Source organism: Oculina patagonica, chromosome 3 (genome assembly GCF_052425735.1).
Source record: "Oculina patagonica isolate OP01 chromosome 3, crgOcupat, whole genome shotgun sequence".
Lineage (NCBI taxonomy): Eukaryota > Metazoa > Cnidaria > Anthozoa > Scleractinia > Oculinidae > Oculina > Oculina patagonica.
In genome coordinates, this window is record NC_135760.1 from 20,744,983 (window position 1) to 20,767,126 (window position 22,144).

At 40.0% G+C, this 22,144-nt stretch overlaps 2 protein-coding genes across 2 annotated transcripts; both read left to right on the plus strand.

Moving 5' to 3' along the window:
- Positions 1–1,066: 1,066 nt before the first annotated feature.
- Positions 1,067–21,422, plus strand: LOC144645278 (uncharacterized). Its single transcript, XM_078504793.1, has 13 exons — positions 1,067–1,149; positions 1,220–1,341; positions 2,047–2,208; positions 2,567–2,644; positions 8,203–8,270; positions 8,623–8,715; positions 9,079–9,175; positions 9,353–9,514; positions 10,250–10,327; positions 10,841–10,908; positions 11,120–11,245; positions 17,471–19,858; positions 20,354–21,422. The coding sequence occupies exons 2-12, from the start codon at positions 1,251–1,253 to the stop codon at positions 19,856–19,858; spliced, it is 3,411 nt and encodes a 1,136-aa protein (XP_078360919.1). The 5' UTR covers positions 1,067–1,149; positions 1,220–1,250; the 3' UTR covers positions 20,354–21,422.
- On the plus strand, positions 5,870–6,589 carry LOC144645446 (uncharacterized). Its single transcript, XM_078505027.1, has one exon. The coding sequence runs from the start codon at positions 5,870–5,872 to the stop codon at positions 6,587–6,589; it is 720 nt and encodes a 239-aa protein (XP_078361153.1).
- Positions 21,423–22,144: the final 722 nt, after the last annotated feature.

Below are 22,144 nucleotides of genomic sequence, written 5' to 3' on the forward strand. Positions count from 1 at the left end.
TTGTTTCACATGTGTAACTGAGCTTCATGGAATTTATTTTTGACTTTTACTTACTTAGGGGGGGGGGGTGGTACCATGTAAACTTACTTCAGTGACGGCCAACAATTTTCCGTCCATGGAGCTAACAACAACTTCTGTCTACATCTTATTCATTTTAATATCTCATTCATTTACGTGCTTCGCTTCATGAATGAGCTAGTCATTAACGTCATCGCTGTCTGAATGAACAAACAAAAGGCTCAGTTTAAAAACTTGTTTTGAAACTTGTGTCGTACATTCAGCACGTTCCGTATCGAGCGCGTGACTCATGACATCCATATGCAAATAAGATTGTGACTCGATCAGTATTAGATAAGACAACAGAGTAAAATTTTCTTTGATGTTGGCAATACACTCTGCTCATATACTTAACTGACATGTACTTTGATAAAGCAGCGGAGCTCTATCGCTTTAAAAAATATACTTTAAAAACCTTGTTCAATGTCCGGTATGATGTCATATGCAAGAACAATCAACTTTCTCAGAAACAGTGGATTCCCCTTATAAATATTCCAAGTTCAAGTTCAATTGTTTCAGAGTGAATAATCCAGCTTATGGATCTGTTGCATCCAAAGTTTTGAACGTCATTTACTCTTCACTTCCTTCAAATGAGTGTGAAATATACTTAGCAATTGTCACAATGAGATTATATTATGCCCGGGGAAAGGCTTTAGTAGCGATTTCCTTCGTTACTGGTGGTACGTATATATATTTTTTTCTTATTAGGCTTTGGTCGGCTTTGTCTCTCGTATTCTTGTACTCTTAAAGTTCAATATTTTGGCGCCACTTTTAGCTACGTTTTGCTCTTGTATATTTCAAGCTGCTCAGTTTTATCCTAGAACATTCTTTTTATGTACATATTCTTTGTCTGCATGCGACTCCAAATATTGGCTTCACTCATGTTCGTAAATGCAAGAATTGAATTGGTTCTCGAATTATATAGGTTTCAGTGGACTTTTTTCTTCCAAAAAATCGAGTTTCATGCCAAACTACAGCAACAGTAGTTGACTTCTGTCTTCAGCACGTTATCAATAGTGTTCAAGTGAAATCCGTCGCTTTTAAATTGGAAAATCAGATCCTTTTCATTTTATTGGCCATAAATCGGCCTTGGTGCGCTCGCCGTTGTTTCTTTTAGTGGTCAAGACCTGCAATTAATTATCGGTTTTGACTCAAACTTTAGGCTGCCATTTTAAATGATCTGAAATCTCACCATGGCGAGGAGTTCAATCAAAGTTGCAAGTGAGTATGACGTCACACCACCGGCTGAAGGAACACTGGATTTTGATGACGACAATTTAAGAGGTAAGGGAAACTGGACCAGGTTGATTGCTAGTAAATTCTACTTCTTTATCGCTGTTACAATGTCTTAAGGATACAATTTTACTTCTACTGCGTCTACTTATGCTTTTGGTAGGATATCTCGTAATTTTGAGTACCAGTCAGGCGCCCGTTTGTTTCAAGCAGTGGCGAATAATAATAATAATAATAATAATAATAATAATAAAACATTTTTATAGCGCCTATCCAGGTCTGCTCTAGGCGCTTTACAAATCTATAAAAATTCGTTAAAATTAGCTGAATAAATCTTAAAAATTAAAAATGTACATTAAAAGTAATAAAAAGTAAAAATCGCTAAGAGTAATAAGTTTTTTTAAAAAGATAAGTTTTGAGTTTTGATTTAAAAGAACTTAAATTGTCACATGAGCGGATAAAAAGAGGTAGACTGTTCCAGAGTTCAGGCGACGAAACAGCAAAAGCTCGAGACCCATACGACTTAAGGTGGAATTTGACAGGGTTAAGGCGCGAAGAGTGTGACGATCGGAGGGTTCTTGAAGGTTGGTAGTGCGTTAACAAATCTTGAAATCTTGGCGAAGAAGTGTAAATAAGGAATTCATTAATCGGATTCGATCTTTTCGATTTAATATAATTAATAACATTTTTCAGCAGTGCAAAGACCTTTTATGTAGCAAAACTAACGGAAAATAATTCATTTCTGTTTCGATTCAGCGATAGCTGAGGTTTATAAGAATCAAGGAAATGAGGAATACAGAAAAAGAGATTTTATCAACGCCATTCACTTTTACACAGAAGGAATTAAAGTGAACTGCAAAGATGACGAACTGAAGGCCCAACTGTACAGCAACAGGGCCATTGCAAATTTCAAATTGGGTAAGGCATCTACATGTAAGGCATTGAAACATTAATTTTATCCTCTCAAGTTATTATAAATATTAATGCTATTGATATAGGGACTCGTAATCTAGCCCAGGTCTGTAAGGTCGAAAGGCATAGCATTAAAATCCTGGTAAGTGCTTTACAAAACTGTCTTTTGAAATTCTTCGCCATAAAAAAGGCAAAAAAACACTGTCGTTTTAACCTTTAGTACCAAAGTCGGCACTAGCAGTGCTCGTATGACAATGATCTGATTCGCTATCTTTTGCTTCTCTGTTAATGGAGTTCTGGTTTAGTCTATTTTTTATAATAATTAAAATAATAAAAATTTAAATTTAGTTCATTTCTTCGACAGGAAATCATCTTGACTCACTGAGTGATGCTAAAGCGGCCACTGATTTACAACCTATTTTCCTCAAAGCGATTGTTAGAGGTAAGCGAATGTTATTTTACATACAACAGAATGAAATAGAATGACGTCACGGCGTAGTTTTGAAGAGCAACCTAGAGGCCATCCTTTGATGCATACTCCACGCGCAGTTTCTGAAATCGGGATACGAAACATTCTCCAGTCATGACGTGATTACGTTATTAGTAGAGTTCCAATGGCGGAAATGGCAGAAAGAAATCTTTCTATTACGAGAATTGGAATTGTTATTGGACCATAAGGGACTGGTCAATAAGTACCAGGGGGGTGGGCCGGAGCAATTGGAAAAGTGGTGGCTCGAAAATGTGTGACCCACCCCTTCCTTCTGGCTCAAAACGGACTCACCCACCCCTGATAGGGGGTTGAAAATTACATGACCCACCCCCGTTGCTAAAAAAAATTCATTATTAAGGGATCAATCATTTCTTTATCATCTGTAAGGGGTTGGAGGTTTTTGATTTGATATTAGCTTTTTAAGTGTGATTCCCTACACACACCACCCTAATTTTCCCTGAAGGACACTGCGGTTACATGTACGTCTTTTTCCATTTCTTAGCACGCCAAAGAAGGATGTGAATTTCTCACTTTTTATTCTAGTCTTTTTTAAGTTTTCAACATATTTGTGTGTAGAGTCCATGGGAAAATTTAGACACAAACATATGTGAAAACTGAAACAGTGTGTAATATACATTCATAAACAATTATTAAATAGTTCATATTTTTATGTAGAAATTGATAACAGAAAAAAACAACCACAGTCTATCATTCATATTTTCAAAGTGTTTGAGAAAAGAGTTTACTGGTGAAAGCCTAAGGCACAGAATGAATCAACACAGGCTGAAGAGAGACAGACCAAACTGATGTTATGATCACAAGCGATCTAGGGGGGTCAGGGGGGCATGCTCCCCCGGAAAATTTTTATATTTCGGCCTCCTGAAATCGCTAGAAATTCATTTAAAACTGCTCACTTCGACAAATTTATCAATTTATACTGATATAAATAAGATGACCCACCCCTTCGTGTAGATCAAAACTACACAACCCACCCCTTTTCGAGGGGTCAAAAACTGATGACCCACCCCCTTTCTGCTCCGGCCCACCCCCCCCCCCCCCTCTACTTATTGACCAGTCCCTAAGAGAGAAAAAAATTGCATTGCTCTGTCAGTTTTCTATGGGGTGCCGAGTGTCAAAAAACTATTTAGTGCATTTTTCGCTATTATTTTTGTTATTTACTTAATAACAAAGATGTTCCACTTGTTATTTAGAAATCACCAAGATAGCGACTTTTACATTTACAAATAGAAAATTATTTTCACTCGGTGATTTATAAATTGCAAACAACTTGTCGTTGTGATTTATAAATCACCAACAACTCCTCTTTGCGATTTATAAATTGCAATCAACTTGTATTTGCGATTTATAAATTGCAGATAAATAGTCTGCAATTTATAAATCGCAGTTACGTTAATTGCGATTTCTAAATTGCATCGAGTATAGAAGTCATTCATGCGTAATTTATAAATCGCAAATGTGCGATATGTAAATCGCAAATGCGTTTTATAAATCGCAAATGGGATTTATAAATCGCAAATGGGATTTATAAATCGCAAATGTGATTTATAAATCGCAAATGCGATATATATAAATCGCAAATGCGTTTTATAAATCGCAAATGTGATTTATAAATCGCAAGTGCGTTTTATAAATCGCAAATGGGAAATAAATAAATCGCAAGTGCGTTTTATAAATCGCAAATGTGATATTAATGTTCGCGCTTCGCTAAGCGTAACGGTGAGGAGTGACGTGGGATGCAAAGGGGACAAGGCACCCGCGTCCTGGACCCCCTGGGGAGCCAGGGGCCCGCAAAGTGGTAGGTGCTTGGACGGTTGCTATGGAAACCGACACCACAGCGAGAGGCCCTTTGCACCGAGTCACACTGAAGAAATCAGTGGAGTAGGGGAGCAAAAGAACCAACCCAAGGAAAAGGAGGGGGGAAAGGAGGGGCGAAAAGCGGACTACAGCGAGTACGAAAACAGCGCGAAGAACGATAGAACGTGACGACACTTGTACCAGGCAGTAATGCCCGCTGTGAGCCCAAGGGCGAGAGCGAGGCTAGGCCGAGCCCGGGCACTCGGAGCCCCTCTCGCCGACGAAAAAGTCGAAGGGCCTAGTACGTCTCTGTCCTTCCTCGGCATCGAGCTCGACACAGTTCTGCTCATGGCCCGTCTCCCGCCTGAGAAAGTCGCAGCCCTTCAAGACCTGCTCCGCTCCTGGTCAGGCAAACGCGTCTGCCTGCGCCGCGATCTCGAATCCCTTCTTGGTCATCTTCATCACGCTGCTAAGGTGGTCTATCCAGGCCGCCCGTTCCTACGTCGCCTTTGCGACCTCCTTCGCAGAACTCGCTCACAATCACGCTTCATTCGCCTTAACCGGGACACGCGCGCCGACTTGGCCTGGTGGTCCGTTTTCCTCCGCGACTGGAATGGCACCAGTTTCTTCACGTCGCCTCATTGGTCACATCTATCAGATCTTCAGGTCTCGACGGACGCAGCAGGCGCAGTTGGCTACGGCGCCTTTCTGGACGGCCAGTGGTTCTCGGGTCGCTGGCTACCCTCACAGCTGTCAGCCAGCATCGCGTTCAAAGAGCTCTTCCCCATCGTTTTGGCCGCCCACGTGTGGGGCTCTTCCTGGCGCGGACTCCGGGTTCAGTTTTGGTGTGATAACCAGGGCGTGGCAGATTTGATCTCCAGACGCTTCTGTTCGGATGGTTCCCTCGGTGGTCTCCTGCGCAATTTATTTCTAGCCGCGGCTCGCCATTCATTCTGGGTCTCAGCCATCCATGTTCCTGGTCGCGCTAACTCCATTGCTGACGCTCTATCTCGTTCTCAATTTCAGAGGTTCCGGTCCCTGGACCCCACAGTTGCCTCCGAGCCCACTCCAGTTCCTGGCCAGCTCCTGGCGGATCTCAGCTTTCTGACCTCCACCAGCGGGTGACTCTTCTCCTCCGTCAAAGCCTCGCCCCCTCAATGCGTCTCTCCTACGCTTCGGGCCAACGCCGCTTCTTGGAGTTTTGCACCGCCTACGGTCTCAATCACCCCTCCGGTGTCCCATTCCCGGCTCCGGAGTCGTCCCTGGAACTTTTCGCCTCTTACTTGTCATCTTCCGTCTCCTATCGAACTGTCAAGTCGTATCTTGCTGCTGTGCGTTCCCTGCGATCGAAATGCGATCGAAATGGGCCTTGGCGACCCGTTGGCTACCACGACCCGTCTTGAACGCGTTCTCCTGGGTATCAAACGCTGCCAAGCATCTAAAGCCCCCTCTCGTCCTCCTCGTCTTCCCGTTACTCGTGATCTCATGTTGCGGATCCACTCGCTGTTAAACCTCAATGCTGTAGATGATGCAATGCTTTGGGCAGCCTTCTGTACCGCTTGGTTTGGTTTTCTGCGCGTCAGCGAGTTTACGGCCCCACCTTCAGGCTTCGACCCCTCGGTCCATTTGTCCATCAGCGACCTGGCCGTGGACCGCCTTTGTCAAGCTTCCGGCGTTCTACTGGTTATTAAAGCCTCGAAGACCGACCCGTACCGCCAGGGTGTAAATCTATTTCTTCCTCACACGGGTGGCGCGCTTTGTCCTGTGGGCAGCCTTTCTAGTTATCTTCACCACCGGTCGAACGTCGCCGGCCCTCTGTTCCTCTTCTCGGATGGGACGCCTCTTTCTCGCCTTCACGTCACGAATCGTCTTCGCTCCCTTCTGGCTCAGGCCGGGGTTCAAGGCAACTTCTCCAGCCATAGCTTTCGCATCGGCGCGGCCACTTCTGCGAACGCCGCGGGCCTTCCAGACTCGCTGATCAGAACTCTGGGCCGATGGTCTAGCGACGCTTACCTGCTCTATGTCCGTACCTCACAGGACACGCTCCGTCAGGCGGCAATTCAGCTGGCCTCCTCCTCGTAGCCGTATCTCGTTCGTTGTTCCTCAATAAAATTGTTTTGTTTCTGTAGTCTTCCCGTCTCCTGTCCATTCGCGCCCCCACCCTCTTTTAGGGATGCAAGGGCCAAGGCCCCCCCCCCCCCAGCTTTTTTAGGTGCTTGGAGCCCTCCTCCCCCTCTCGGGCTCGTCAGTTTGGTGTCGGTTTCCATAGCAACCGTCCAAGCACCTACCACTTTGCGGGCCCCTAGCTCCCCAGGGGGTCCAGGACGCGGGTGCCTTGTCCCCTTTGCATCCCACGCCACTCCTCGCCGTTACGCTTAGCGAAGCGCGAACATTAATATCACATTTGCGATTTATAAAACGCACTTGCGATTTATTTATTTCCCATTTGCGATTTATAAAACGCACTTGCGATTTATAAATCACATTTGCGATTTATAAAACGCACTTGCGATTTATTTATTTCCCATTTGCGATTTATAAAACGCACTTGCGATTTATAAATCACATTTGCGATTTATAAAACGCATTTGCGATTTATATATATCGCATTTGCGATTTATAAATCACATTTGCGATTTATAAAACGCACTTGCGATTTATATATGTCGCATTTGCGATTTATAAAACACATTAGCGATTTACATATCGCACATTTGCGATTTATAAAATCACATTAATTTTGCGATTTATAAAACGCATTTGCGATTTATATATATCGCATTTGCGATTTGTAAATCACATTTGCGATTTATAAAACGCATTTGCGATTTACATATCGCACATTTGCGATTTATAAATTACGCATGAACGACTTCTATACTCGATGCAATTTAGAAATCGCAATTAACGTAACTGCCATTTATAAATTGCAGACTATTTATCTGCAATTTATAAATCGCAAATACAAGTTGATTGCAATTTATAAATCGCAAAGAGGAGTTGTTGGTGATTTATAAATCGCAACGACAAGTTGTTTGCAATTTATAAATCACCGAGTGAAAATAATTTTCTATTTGTAAATGTAAAAGTCGCTATCTTAATGATTTCTAAATAACAAGTGGAACATCTTTGTTATTTAGTAAATAACAAAAATAATAGCGAAAAATGCACTAAATAGTTTTTTGACACTCGGCGCCCCATAGTTTTCCTTGGAAGATCATCTATTTCTCTCAAATTTCGTGGGCAAACATGAGCGCTGGTACGTGCTTGATATGCATGTAACACTTCTTTTGTGCAACGATAAAATGATCCATTAATGCTGCTAAAAAAGGTCTGCATCAGGACATGCAAATACCCTTTACTGTCGAGGCTTGTAACGGTTTCAGTAGTATACCCAATGCATTGGTTGGGATGCTAGTGCATTGCCGGGCTACACTTTCCCAATTAATTCACCGGTACCCATTTATACATCTTGGGTGGATAGAGGCACAGTGAGAGTAGAGTGAATTCCCAATGGACACAACACATAGACCCCGGCAGGCCAAGACTCGAACCAGTAGGTCACCGCGTCTCCCCAGACGCCCATTGACAGACGCCCGTTGTCGGGATCCTTGATTTTCTACCGTGTTGAGATGTCTTTAAACTTTTATGAATGCAAGTAAAAATTTAACAGTATCCTTTATTTTTTTACTCAGGAGCAAGTGCGTGTGTTGAGCTGAAGCAGTTTGAAGAAGCCATCACGTGGTGTGATAAGGGATTAGCCGTATCCTTTGACAATACGCAATGCCCTCCGACAAAAGCCAGAAATGGTTTCGCAAAAGATAGACAGTTTTGAATGTAACGAGATGCAATACAATAACCTTGTAAGCGTTTAATCTTTGAGAGATGCAAATGCCCAAACAACATAACTGTATTTAATGTTAATCTCAGCATCTTTCTGTTTTATTGTATAGGTATCTTGTATATCCGATGATGTTTTTGATTACTTCTTTAGTGACCACCCGCTTTGCAGGTCGTTCTATCGTCACACCATTTTCACCGCCAAGATCTAATGCAGAAAATGTATTATTTATCTTGTCTATTTTATAAATGTAATGTGTCTTAACTTTGAGAAGATTGACAAAAATAACAAGACCTTGTTAGGATTAAAAGCCAGGTCTGTCAATGAGCTCAAGAAAATTCCAGAAAGTCACATTTTTAAAATCACGGTAAGTCTAACTCCAAAACAATGTCTTGAAGAGACTTATTATAATATCACCAGTTCTCTGATCAGCTGGGTTTGAAAAAAATATTATTCTAAGAAGATTTAATTTTTTTTCTTGTATATCGGTAAATTTTAACTTTTATTCTGTTTTTTAGTTTTTATGCCACAATAACACAAACATTGAGGTTATGAAGATTTTATCGCGTTTAAATAAAGGTTTTGATGATGATGATGATGATGACGATGACGATGACGATGACAAATTGTTCATATTTTGCGAATTTTTAAATTAGTAGTCCAAAACCGAGGAAGGAGTTCGAGGAATTTTTGGGATCTTTTTATCTTAATACAGGATGAAGACACAAAGGATGTCACTAAAACAGCCCAAAAGAATGCTGCGAATGAAAGCGAGGTCACAGCATATGTCGATAAAGCATCGGAATGCGACGAAGACAACTTAAGAGGTAAATAATACATTTACAGGACAAGCAATCCATTCAAATTTACTAACATAAATGGGTTAAAATGGAATTGGACAACACATTGTCTATTATTGTCTTTTCCGGTTTACACGTTTGAAACATACTATAAATCAACAAATTATATTTTTAACATTTATTGAACATTTTGGTTTCCATTAGAGAAAGCAGAAATCTTCAAGAATAAAGGAAATTATGAGTACAGTAAAAAGAATTTAAGCAATGCCATTAACTTCTACACGGAAGGAATTAAAGTGAACTGCAAAGATGACGAACTGAATGCCAAACTGTACAGCAACAGAGCGACTGCACATTTACATTTGGGTAAGAGTAGTAAGAGATTTTTCTCTGCTGGATTGTTTGTCGATCCTTGCACCTCAGTTATATGTTTTTTTTACTTTAGCAATAATCTGTAATATTCATGTTTCTCTGGGCCAAATTTCTTTCAACCATTTAGAAGCTAAGATTTTTCAAGACATGTTATACATCAAATATGTTCGGTGCAAGATTGCTTTCAGATACCCAAAAAATCGCTACTTAAATCAAACCACTCAAACAAAATACTTGCCAAATTACAGCTGAAATTTTCCTTCCCCCCAAAAATGCCGGAATCGAAAATTTCAAACCCAAAAATCCTTCGATCATCGCTATCACATGAAATCCCGAGTCCCCCTTCTCCGTGGGAGATATACAGCAGTATGCTATGCTATGCCATTATTAAATGTTTGCAACACTAAACATATTGATGTAATGTATATGAAATAATTCATATATGAACTGCGGATGAATATGAAAGTGATAAATGATCATCGCAGTAAATTTCCAATTTAAGCAATTGGAATAAAGAAGCCTGAAAAAATCTTATCTTCCCACTAAACATATTTCCACATTATCAAAACATTGAAAAGGAGAACGTTCAAGGGTAAATAAACGAAAGGAGCGGTCTTCTTACTCTTTTGCCTCTATTTCAGTGAAATACCATTCATACAACACACAGAATCAATCGTTACAGCTCTGTCAGTTTCATTTTACATATTCTTTCTAATTGCATTATATCAGGGAATTATGAAAAGTCACTAAGAGATGCAAGAGCTGCCACTGACTTACAACCAACTTTCCTTAAGGCAATTGAGAGAGGTAAGATGTTAACTACGTGTAGGTTTTTCCACATCCCGTTACTCGGTTCTTTCTTACATGACATGGATTTCATCACGTGATAAAACGCACGTGTGTGGGCTTGCTATCGAAACAGAAGATAGAATTGCTAGCTCATAATTAATGTTTGCTAATGGCTGTTCAGAAATTATTTATCGTCAAAACTTGATAGCTTAAATTCTCAAGAGCTTAATACGGTTTGTGATACAAATGCTAAAAAAAATCATCGTAGATTTTAAATACAATCAGCTTTTTCAGTTCCCACTTTTTAATGCCAGTAATGGTATGCTAGTGGACAAGTATCAGTGAACCCTTTAATCGTCGCCTGTGTATAGATAGCTGCTTGCTCGGGATATTTGATAAAGAAGTGCATTGCTGGTGTATTTAACCTGTTAAACAATAGAAATATAAAATAATATAATAAAAATGAACATGAACATATTTATAGACGTTTTGTACTAAATTTGGAAACATTTGTTTTATTTATTATAATAGGAGCGAGTGCCTGTATCAAGCTGAATCGTTTTGGAGAAGCCATCACATGGTGTGACAAGGGCTTAGCCGTATCCTTTACACAGAATAGTTTTTCTTGCGTGAATGACGTCTTTTTCCTTGTTTATATAGTAAAACAAAAAACTCGTTTGCTAAGAATACCAGTTTTTAAATCGAACAATATGACCTGGTTCACTGAAGGAGCGTCATCTTTAAGTCGCGAGGAGTTTTAGATTTCTTTGTTTACAAATTAAATCAGGTTACATTTCTTAACTAAAAAAGATTGACACGAGTAGCAAGAAGCTATTGGAGTTAAGGATCAGGTCTGTTAAAGAACAAAGCAAGCAGCAGGAACCAGACGCAGAGAACACAGAAACGAATTTAGAAACTCACATTATAAAAGGCAAGGTAAGGTTGTTGGAAAGTTCTCGGTTTTCGCGGTTTTACTTTTCCATACGTTTCTAGCTGTAAGAATAAGTTAAAAACAAGGCTACATGCTTTCCAAGTCATTTACATTCCTCCATTTTGTCTACGATAATAAGTACAGATGGCCTTATGCGTCTACTGGCGCGATGAGAAATAATGACTATGATGATGATTGAGTACATTCAAGTTTTTGTTGCTATAAGGCTCACTCTAACAACGGAAAAGTTAAAAACGCTCGAACGAAAACCCTGTCATGTTCCTTGCTTGGTTCCACAAGCATTCAACTAGGCAACAACCATGATCTGTCAATCACTTGCGTCCCTAGGCCTTAAACCATCACACGACTTACTTCTTTGCTTTGCAGCCTCAGTAGAATTATGGTCAGTTGGTCGGTGCTTACGTCTCTATTAAATAATGGCGTCGTCCCACTCACCCTTTACCAATCTTCTTCTTGTGTTATTTTGTGGTAGCCTCTTACTAGGTTGGGTATTGAAAGTCCATTTTTCCAGCGTGGCAAATCAATGAAATCCATAATCGATAACAGTTGGTTGAGATTGGAAATCGATGACAAGAGATGCATGAAGGGATCTGTGAGTTTTACCACGATCGACTTTATCAATTACTATCGGTTCTCATCCACTGTCGACCATTGTTTTGGGAATCTTTGGTAGTCTTAAGGAATCTTCCGAAATGATAAGAAATTGTCGGAAAATGGCCGAAAACTTCTTGATATTCTAAACAAAATAATATTGGCCTTTATGGAGCTGTTTTTGTTTCTTTGTGGATTAAATTTACTGTTACAGTGAATTTTTTACTGTTAGTGTTAAAATGCCTAAAATTTAACTGTGTACGGAATTACCTATATGCCGACGACATTCGCGTGGCAGTGATTCAACTAAACGATGGAAGCTTTGGAGTTTATTTATAAAGTCTCCTGCGCCCGGAGTTAAAGTAACTCCACGGAGATAGCTCCCAGAATAGAGTTGTTTTAACTCTTCATGGAAAGTTGAAATCACTCCACCATACCCAAAATGAATACGGGCTGTATGCCTTTTATTATATGACTAGCTCCGTGAGCGGTCAAGATGAAACGAATCGCGTGCTCTGATTGGCTACCCGAGCGGTCAAGATGGAACCATCTTGAAAGCTCGGGATCGCCCGCTGTGTTCCCGCAAGCAAAAAAAAAACTTTTCTGCTCCGTCGACGCTACTACATGCAAAGAGCTTTTCCGTCGTAAACTTGAGCTATGAAACCATTTACCGAAACAACACAAATATTTTCTGCCTGTTTCTAGAGAAAGAGAGTCCTATTACAAAGAAATAGGTCTTGAAGCGAACGAGAACAAACTAATTTTTAAAACAACAAATGTTAAAGGAGAAGTTCACTCCAGAATGGCCAATTATTTTTTTTACGCCAATAAAACGTTTACACGAAGATATGTTATTCACCAAAATTTCAGCCTCCAACGTTCGCTATAACCATACAAAATCTTACCCAAAACTCGACAACTGAACGCCGCCATCTTGGAGCTGGTAATGTATGCGTGACGTCAAAGAGCTCAGCCTAAAGTTTGGCGGGGAAATTTTTATTGTCAAAACTCCTTGTTGTTTGAATTTTTTGGAGCTCTGTTTGAGAAAAATGAAGCTGCACAAACAGGCATTTTGACAAACAAAACCCACTACGAAGAAACAAGGACTTCGAGTATTTAATTTTCCCCGCCAGACTTAAGGCTGAGCTCTTTGACGTCACGCATACATTACCAGCTCCAAGATGGCGTTTTTTTAGTTGTCAAATTTTGGGAAAGATTTCGTAGGGTTAAAGCGCACCTTGGAGGCTGAAATTTTGGCAAATAACACATCTTTGTGTAAACTTTTTATTGGCGTAAATAAAATAAATGGCCATTCTGGAGTGAACTTCTCCTTTAACGAATTTTGTGAATTATATTTGCCACAACAACCAGCTATAAATTCAAAAATTAAAACGCAAAGCGACTTGAAGACATGATATCGGTTTTGTTCGGCAAAAAAGGGAGAGAAGTCTAAAAGTGACATACCTGAAGAATAAAGAATTCGGCAAACTTGTCGTTTGTGTAAATCTTGATGGAGAAAGCGGTCGGCACGGCGAACAAGGCAATGTAAGCTTTTAAAACATCTTTTCACCAAAGCCTCCAACGCTCACGTCGAATAAGGTCGGGTCGAACATTTAAATCAATGATGTAGGAAAGTTCAAGCTCTTCCCGTGAATTTATAAGTCCCAAACGCTTTCAACAATCACAACTTTAATATTCAGCTCGTGTCAACGTGACGGCAGGCTTGCACCACTAAAGCGCCTGAAGCGAGCAAATACTCTGCAAAACGTCCAATAATCAAAACCTGGCGGCCAGATGGAATGGACATTCTTGTTTTAAGGCTTGAATCGTCTCGATTCATTCAAGAATTTGACAGTCACTCATTATAAACTTTTAAACCAATGAAATGATTTTAGCGTGCGCCATTGAACGTGCATGCAACTGGCTTCCTTTTCAGTACTCGAAAAAAGTCATATAATAAATCCTTTATTGACCAAGCTTGTTCGGTCAAGATGGCAGGATATTGGCCTCGTTTTTTTGCATGTTTATGGACCTTGACTTCGTCTCGGTCCATAAACACGCAAAAAAAGAACTTGGCCAATATCCTGCCATCTTGACTTCACGCTTGGTCAATAACCCATATATAATTAAACGAAAAAGAATAACAACAGTAATGATTCTGATATTGGGTTAGTTATTCCAGTACCTAAAATAATGACTCTTATCGCAGAGTTACATCAACTCCCTTTCCATTGTTAAAGTTACTTCACAAGAATAATTCCCTAAATAGGGTTGTTTTAACTCTTCTTAGAGAGTTAAAATCACTCCTCGAGGAGAGTTATACTAACTCCTCAAAAATTACTCCAAAAATGGAGTTCATTTAACTCCCGCCATTACAAAGTTAAACTGAAATTTAACTCCACGAAGGAGTTTAATTTAACTCCAGAGGAGTTACATTTGACTCCACTTTAGAGTTATAGTAACTCCCGCAGAGTAACTCCGGTCCAATTAAGGGGTTAAATTAACTCCCATACTGAAGAGAATAATTTTTTTAGGGGAGTTAAAATAACTCCTATTGGAGTTAAAGTAACTCCTCAAAAAAAATAACTCCACCTTGAGGAGTTAGTTTAATCCCAGAACAAGAGTTAAAATAACTCTTTGAAAATTACTGTGTTATAAACCGCTAACGTACTATAAACGTACTTGACTGAAAAACACCACGCCGTACTGAGGATTTTTACTACAATCAGCATATTTCTTTGCCAAAGTTTCAGACAGACATCGGCCTTGTGCCCGATTACAGTGCGACGTGTCTTACCGTGGCCACCCAACAAACCTTTCTATAAGTGTGCTTTCTTTTTATAAGTGTGCTATCAGTTTGACGAACAGTTGAATACGATCAAATAGATACTTGTTGCATCGTATTTGTCAACAAAACGCAGTAAAAACGTAAAAATTAATATTAAAAGATGACACTTGTAAAAAAGTTTGTCTGGGGGCCACAGTAAGGCGCGTCGCACTGTAATAAAAGATACAAACGAGCACAAGAAAAAAATAATACAAAAATGCAGCGCCAAAGCGAAGTTGTATACAAAACAAAACTCCCGCTAAACGTTTGACGAGTTGACGTCACAGGCAACCTGCCGGACGATGTAACGCGGCTCAAAAAACTTCCAAGATGGTGGAATTCAAATCGCAAATTCAAGCTCTGTTTAGGTCGAATATCTTAGAGGCAAACAAAACAGGTACCTAAAAATGAAGTTCGAGTGGTAGCCCATTTATCTTAAATTTAATTCCCAAATTAATTCCCAAATTTAATTGAAATTTAAGTCCCCCCGCCACGGAAGGAAAACAAAATTAAATAAAGTGGCCCGGTGGAACTATATGACAAGATCAGATCACCGAACAATTCAAAGGTCTGGAGAAAGCCGTCGTAGGCGGCAAGACCGGGTTTCCTAGCCCCATTTTCTGACATTTTAAATTGACTTTGTTTCTTCTATGAGTGACAATGTCTGTGCTTCTACTAGACACTTTTTCTCTATTTTAGCTATATGTTTATAATTTAAAACTGGTGTATACGATGTCGCTAAAATGGTTTTTAGAATATCGCTTGATAATAATAAACCTACTAGGAAAAAATCGCTTAAAAATAAGTAGCCGCTAACAATAGCATCATCACGGTGGCCTGTACATTAAAAACGAAGGTTTCAGGTGAAGTGGAAAGTAAAAGTATTACTCTTATCTCTTTAAATGTTGCTTAGCTAAACTTCTAGATTGCTTACTGATTTCCAAACGTAGTTTGTTGATCATCAAAGAATTCGGAAACAAACACTTTGGAGGCCATATTCCGACTTCATCTTCATCAACTGGATAGACGACTATTGTTCCTTGTGCTCAGACCATGATAAGTCCTTACAAATTTCAAAAAACCGTCCATTCGGGGCTACCAATGATCGCATCCGTGAACGCGCTTCCTTTTGGTTGTGGTCCGTACACACAATACGACTGTCCTCCCACGTGATTAGTTGTCGTCTGAAGAATGGCTGGTTATTGAGCTACTCTCTGTGTAGCTGCCCCAACGTAGACTTCCCGTTTCCGTAACTAACATATTTTTTACAGACTAGGTCGATGACCCTCAAACTGGCCCTCGTTGATTGTGCAACGCCTGTTAACCTTGACCAATTCGTCATGATATAACTAGCCAGGGTCAAAACCACGGCCTTCATAGCTCGTGTGATCATCAAAATACACAAGTTTCACACATGCTACAAGGTAACACACCCGAGATTAAGACGTTTTCCTATTAGCTGATAAATTTAATTTCTCCCAATCAAAGTCCAAAGTCCACTGATCGTATGCATCGGCCACGTTAATAAATAAAAAAATAAATAAAAAAATAAAAAAATAGGAAGATAAATAAATAAATAAAAAGGAATTTACAGTGGTACATCAACATAACGCACATGGCTATGATTTCAGAGAGACATATAAAAAATCTGTTCTTAAACAATAACCTCCGATCACCAGACCCAATATCTCAAAAGTAAAATTCTGTGATGTACGTTCATACTGTAACAAAAGAACCCTGTATAAAAACGTTGCACTTCGCACTACATTTGAACTGCTTTGAAAGAACGACCACCGCAGGGTCGACAGATACAGCGTAGGGGTGAGGGATGGATTGATGGTCAGCCCCCCCCCCCCACCCCCCCCCCCCCCGCAAAAAAAGACCGCCGGTTACAACAGTTTTCTTTTTAAATGCACCAATAAAAAATTAAGGCATCGCAAGAATCGAACCGCAAAAGGAAAAACAGGAGCAGGACTTCAATATAGATTATTTGTCATTTTTTAAAACGATAAACCAAATGCAATGCTGATCGCACAGCTGAAAAAGCTAAATAAATTTTATTGCCCAATATTTCGGCTAGACAAAACTAACCTTCTTCAGGGGCTGAAAAAGCTAATTAAAAATGGAAATGGACGGTTACAATATTTGAAACGATGCTGATTGAAAAGATGAAATATGATTGGTTGACAAATAAAGAAAAAAAGGACGTCTATATTTGTCAACCAATCATATTTCATCTTTTTAATTAGCACCGTTTCAAATATTGTAACCATCCATTTCCATTCTTACTTAGCTTTTACAGCCACTGAAGAAAGTTAGTTTTAAGCAAATGAAAGATCATCGCAGTAATGTACTCAACTTAAGCAGTTGAGAAAAGCAAGATTGAAAAAATTCAGGCTTGAACGGGAATCGAACCCATGACCTCAGCGATACCAGGTCATGGGTTCGATTCCCGTTCAAGCCTGAATTTTTTTCAGGCTTGCTTTTCTTAACTGCTTAAGTTGAGTACATTACTGCGATAAAACTTTTTTTTGATTAAAATGTATGTCCACAGTACAAATATATGAATTTCATATATTTATTTCATAAAGATAGTTTTGTCTAGCCGAAATATTGGGCAATAAAATTTATTTCCCCTTTTCAGCTGTCCGATCAGCCTTGCATTTGGTTTATCGTTTTACTCTATATTGCTGGTCCTGATCTACGCCAAGATTCGGCTTTACTTCGCTGCTGTTTGCACAAGTAGTCCTTGCATAATTTTGGTACCTTTGTCATTATTTGCCTCTTTTAGGTCGGTGATTTCAAATGTCCAAATGCCAAACGAGTGGGTTACAAGGCTGAAGAAGCACTTTTTTATGGCAATCTTGGAAATACTTTTCTGAGTCTCGGTGATTTCAGAAAAGCCACAAACTACTACGAACTGTGTCTTAAAATCGCCAAAGAAGTAGGAGAAAAGGCTATCGAAGGAAAAGCTTGTGGAAGTCTTGGAAGTGCTTTTCTAAGACTCGGTGATTTCAGAAAAGCCATAGAATACTGCGAATTGCATCTTAAAATCGCCAGAGAAGTAGGAGACAAGGTCGGTGAAGGAAAAACTTGTGGAAATCTTGGAAGTGCTTTTCTAAGTGTTGGAGATTTCAGAAAAGCGATAGAATACTACGAATTGGATCTTATAATCGCTAAAGGAGTAGGAGACAAGGCTGGAGAGGGAGGGGCTTATGGCAATCTTGGAAGTGCTTTTCGACATCTCGGTGATTTCAGGAAAGCCATAGACTACTTTAAATTGTGTCTTAAAATCGCGAAAGAAGTAGGCGATAAGGCTTGCGAAGAAAAATCTTATGGCAATCTTGGAAATGCTTTTCTACATCTCGGTGATTTCAGGAAAGCCATAGACTACTATGAATCGAGTCTTAAAATCGCGAAAGAAGTAGGAGACAAGGCAGGTGAAGGAGAAGCTTATTGCGGTCTTGGAAATGCTAATAAACATCTCGGTGATGTCAGAAAAGCTATAGACTACTGCGAATTGCATCTTAAAATCGCCAAAGAAGTAGGAGACAAGGTCGGGGAAGGATATGCTTATGGCAATCTTGGAAATGCTTTTCTAATTCTCGGTGATCTCAGAAAAGCTATAGACTACCACGAATCGCTTCTTAAAATCGCCAAAGAAGTAGGAGACAAGAACGCGGAAGCTAAAGCCTATCACCTTCTAGGTCTCAGCTTCGAATCACAAGGTTTCTTACCAAAAGCCTTAGAATATAACGAACGTAGCGTAAGATTATACAACCATGTGAGAAACCTTCTTCAAAGTAAAGATGAGTGGAAAATTGGCTATAGAAATGAAGTTGACACTGCATACACTGGTTTATGGAGAGTACTGTTAAAGCAAGGCATGGTGGTCGAAGCTTTATTTGCTGCTGAGAAAGGACGAGCCCAAAATCTAACTGATCTTATGTTATCCCAATTTGGCATTAAAGAACGTCAGTCTGTGTCACAGGAGGAAGAAGAGCAATATCTTAAACTGAAACGCTCTATTCCATCAAGTACAGTTTTTCAGGCATTTGACAATGTTACTAGTGAGATGAATCTCTGGGCTCTCTCAAAAGACGAACCTGTTCGTTTAGGACAGAAGGAAGTTGGCGAGGGCAGCCCCTTTCTTCAGTCCTTGATACATAATACCTACAGACAAATTGGCGTTCGTTCTGAGGTTATATGCGAGAATCGTTCTATGGATGCTTTAAGAGCAAATCTTTATAAAGCCAATGAGAAGCGCGATGAAGAAAACTCTCAACCTTTCTTCCAACAAGAGAGTTCTTTGAGCACCTTGTATAACATCTTAATTCAGCCGATTGCCGACCTGATTCAAGGTGATGAGCTAATCATTGTCCCAGATGGACCACTGTGGCTAGCTCCGTATGCTGCATTGGTGGATGCGGATTCAAAATACCTGTGCGACTCGTTTAGAATCCGGTTGATCCCTTCGTTGACAAGTTTGCGGCTGATTGCTGACTGCCCTGACGACTACCATAGTAGGAGTGGTGCATTACTTGTGGGAGATCCGTGGGTAGAAGAAGTTACTAACTGGAAGGGAGAAAAATTCCTTGATCCTCTTCCGTTCGCAAGAAAGGAAGTAAAAATGATCGGAAAGATTCTCAACGTGACGCCTCTGATTGGAAAAAAAGCAACGAAACGCGAAGTGTTAAAGGGACTTAGTTCAGTTGCTTTAGTTCATATTGCAGCACATGGATGCATGGAAACTGGTGAAATTGCTCTAACTCCGGACGCAAAGCAAGCACCTCGAATCCCTACGAAGGAAGAAGATTACATTTTGAAGATGTCAGATGTTCTGAGTGTTAAAGTGCGAGCAAGACTGGTTGTCCTTAGTTGCTGTCACAGTGGTCGTGGAGAAATCAAAGCTGAAGGTGTGGTCGGTATTGCACGTGCCTTTATGGGCGCTGGTGCTCGTTCTGTTCTGGTATCACTGTGGGCAATTGATGACGAAGCTACGATGGAGTTTATGAGAAGTTTCTATCATCACCTCGTGGATGGAAGAAGCGCAAGCGAGTCCCTGAACCAGGCCATGAAAGATCTCAGAGAATCAGACAAGTACAGTTATCTGAAATACTGGGCGCCTTTTGTACTCATTGGAGACGACGTCACTCTAGACTTTTCCCAGAAGCAATGAGTAAGTAAAAAAACGTTCTGTTTACCATCAAGAGAAACGGTATATTTTCCAAAAAACTGTGCTACTTAGTTATTTTCAAAGTCAGTCATACTAGTTGTATATCCTTTTCTTAGATGAGGTGATTAAAGCTAACACTTTTATGCTAAAAAGAAACCCACCAAAACTGCGTCTGCTGCCTTCCATAATTTCCAGTCCTCCACCCCATCTCACCTATTAAATGTAAGGCTTTGTGAATTTCGAGACAAAAAAAACAAATAACTCGAAGAACAAACAAAGAACTTGCTCGTTTTTAGTAATATGACCCAACAATTTTCTCAACAATTGTGAAAGGGTTATACCCAATTTTAAGATTTAAAGTACCCCCTGTTCCTCTGACTTTTTTTGAGTTTCCAATTTTTACTAAATTCCTTCCTTCCTTCTGAAAAGAAAAACGATCAATTTACATTTCTTTAAATATGATTAGTATTGATTAGAATTACTTTGTTTCTATTTTAGCTTCCAAAGGAATGTATGACTATGTCAACAAGCGCTAGTGTCCCAGTTAGTAGCCAGAGTTCCTTTAACAGTGAAACCTGCGAGAGTTATCTTAAATGAGTGATTGTTGCGTGTTCTCAAACCCAATTTTTATCTTTAATTGTTGTTCTAACAGCTGTTAACAGCATTGTTGTTTTATTTTGAAGTCGTGTACACAGCCTTAGGGAGATCATTATAGCAGATTGTACTTTCTTTAACCTTCTCGGAAGGTAGTAAACTTAACCATTCGGATAAAATGGTTAAGGCTAGTTTAGTGTAATGATTATTTCTCGATGTATTTTTTGCGTAATGCAGGTCAACTCACGCATGAGATTAAGTTGCATTAATGTATAACGTTGATATATTCAATTTCAGCAAGTTAGGATATTTGAAAAAACAATCCAACTTCTTCAATTTTGTCATTTTCTTGTTTCTATTACGGTTCAAGTAAACACACAACCCAGTTTGTTAAAAAAATGCAGAAACTGTTTTCGAGCAGCCTAACTCAAAATTGTATCGATATGAATTGAACAGACTGCGTAATTAAGTTAAAACTTCCAGAACGATCCGAAGCAACAGAATTGTACCTTTTGTGGCGCTGTCGTTCATTTGTTTTTATATACCTATATCATTTGTGTAGATTTCGTAAATAAGTAGAAAATAGTGAGAATTCGGAAAAGATTAACACAAGCATAGAAGTTCAGTGTTTTAAAGATTTTTCCGAAGCGTCGTAAAATTATCTTTCACTTTTTCACATTTGTATCCGACGAAGACAGGTTGCCAATAGCTTGTAATTTTTACATGTAAATAATTTTATTTCGATCAATCCCTCGTTACGGACTTCCAGTTTTCATATTTTATTCCTAGATAAGTAAAGAGTGATTATGTTTCCAGTTCTCATGAGCTAATTCAGTCCTTGTACCAGGCTAACCATCTACGCACATCAGCAGTAGATGCGAGATCAGGTTGTGAGCTTGAGAGTTGCGAGAGTAGTTTTAGCTTGTAAGAGAGAGTTGTTTCAAATAATAAATGCTGATAACTTTGGATTTTGCTTTTCTTGTCGGTTTATTCCAAATGTTCTTTGCAGTCTCTGAGACCTAGGGGCAGTTGGTTGGGGTGAAACAAAGTAAATCTGGTAAAAATCGGAGCGATGAAAGTTCTCTTGCAACCAGGTTTACCTTGTTTCGCCCCTGGGCCTACGAGGGTTTGTTCTTTGAGGACATTCAATACGTTCTGTGGCAGCAGTTGGAGGGGGAGGGCGTTTATCCGGTGGGGCTTGTAACGGGAATATTTCTCTTTTCTTGCTAGCCGGGACAGATTTTTAAAAGGGGAAGGGGTATAAACGGAGAGGGCAGTGGGGAGAGATTTCATGGTATAAAGGTTTCGGAAAGTTTACTTCCAAGGGATGGTCAACCTCGTTCCCAAGGTCTCTCTCTTCCTGCCGTTCAGAGCGAGAGAGACCGCTCCCTAGGAACAAGGTTGAAGGATTGTTAGATGGACAAACCGTTAAGTCTGTCTCCGAGCCATGAGGCCCATACAGCCGGAGCTTATCCCGGTTTCCGTAGCATTAAGCGACTGAGAGTATTGCTACTCCCCCCTGGATGGGATGCTAGTCCATCGCAGGGTTACCCCCCAGCAGTAAATTCGCCGGTACCCATTTCTACACCTGGGTGGAGAGAGGCACTGTGAGAGTAAAGTGTCTTGCCCAAGAACACAACGCAGCGCCCCGGCCAGGCCTCGAACCCGGGCCGTTCGACTCGGAGTCGAGCGCGC

Coding starts and splice junctions, on each gene's coding strand:
- LOC144645446 (XM_078505027.1), top strand. CDS start 5,870: ATGGGCCTTGGCGACCCGTTGGCTACCACGACCCGTCTTGAACGCGTT.
- LOC144645278 (XM_078504793.1), top strand. CDS start 1,251: ATGGCGAGGAGTTCAATCAAAGTTGCAAGTGAGTATGACGTCACACCA. Junction 9,176..9,352: donor CGACGAAGACAACTTAAGAG/GTAAATAATACA, acceptor GGTTTCCATTAG/AGAAAGCAGAAATCTTCAAG. Junction 9,515..10,249: donor GACTGCACATTTACATTTGG/GTAAGAGTAGTA, acceptor GCATTATATCAG/GGAATTATGAAAAGTCACTA.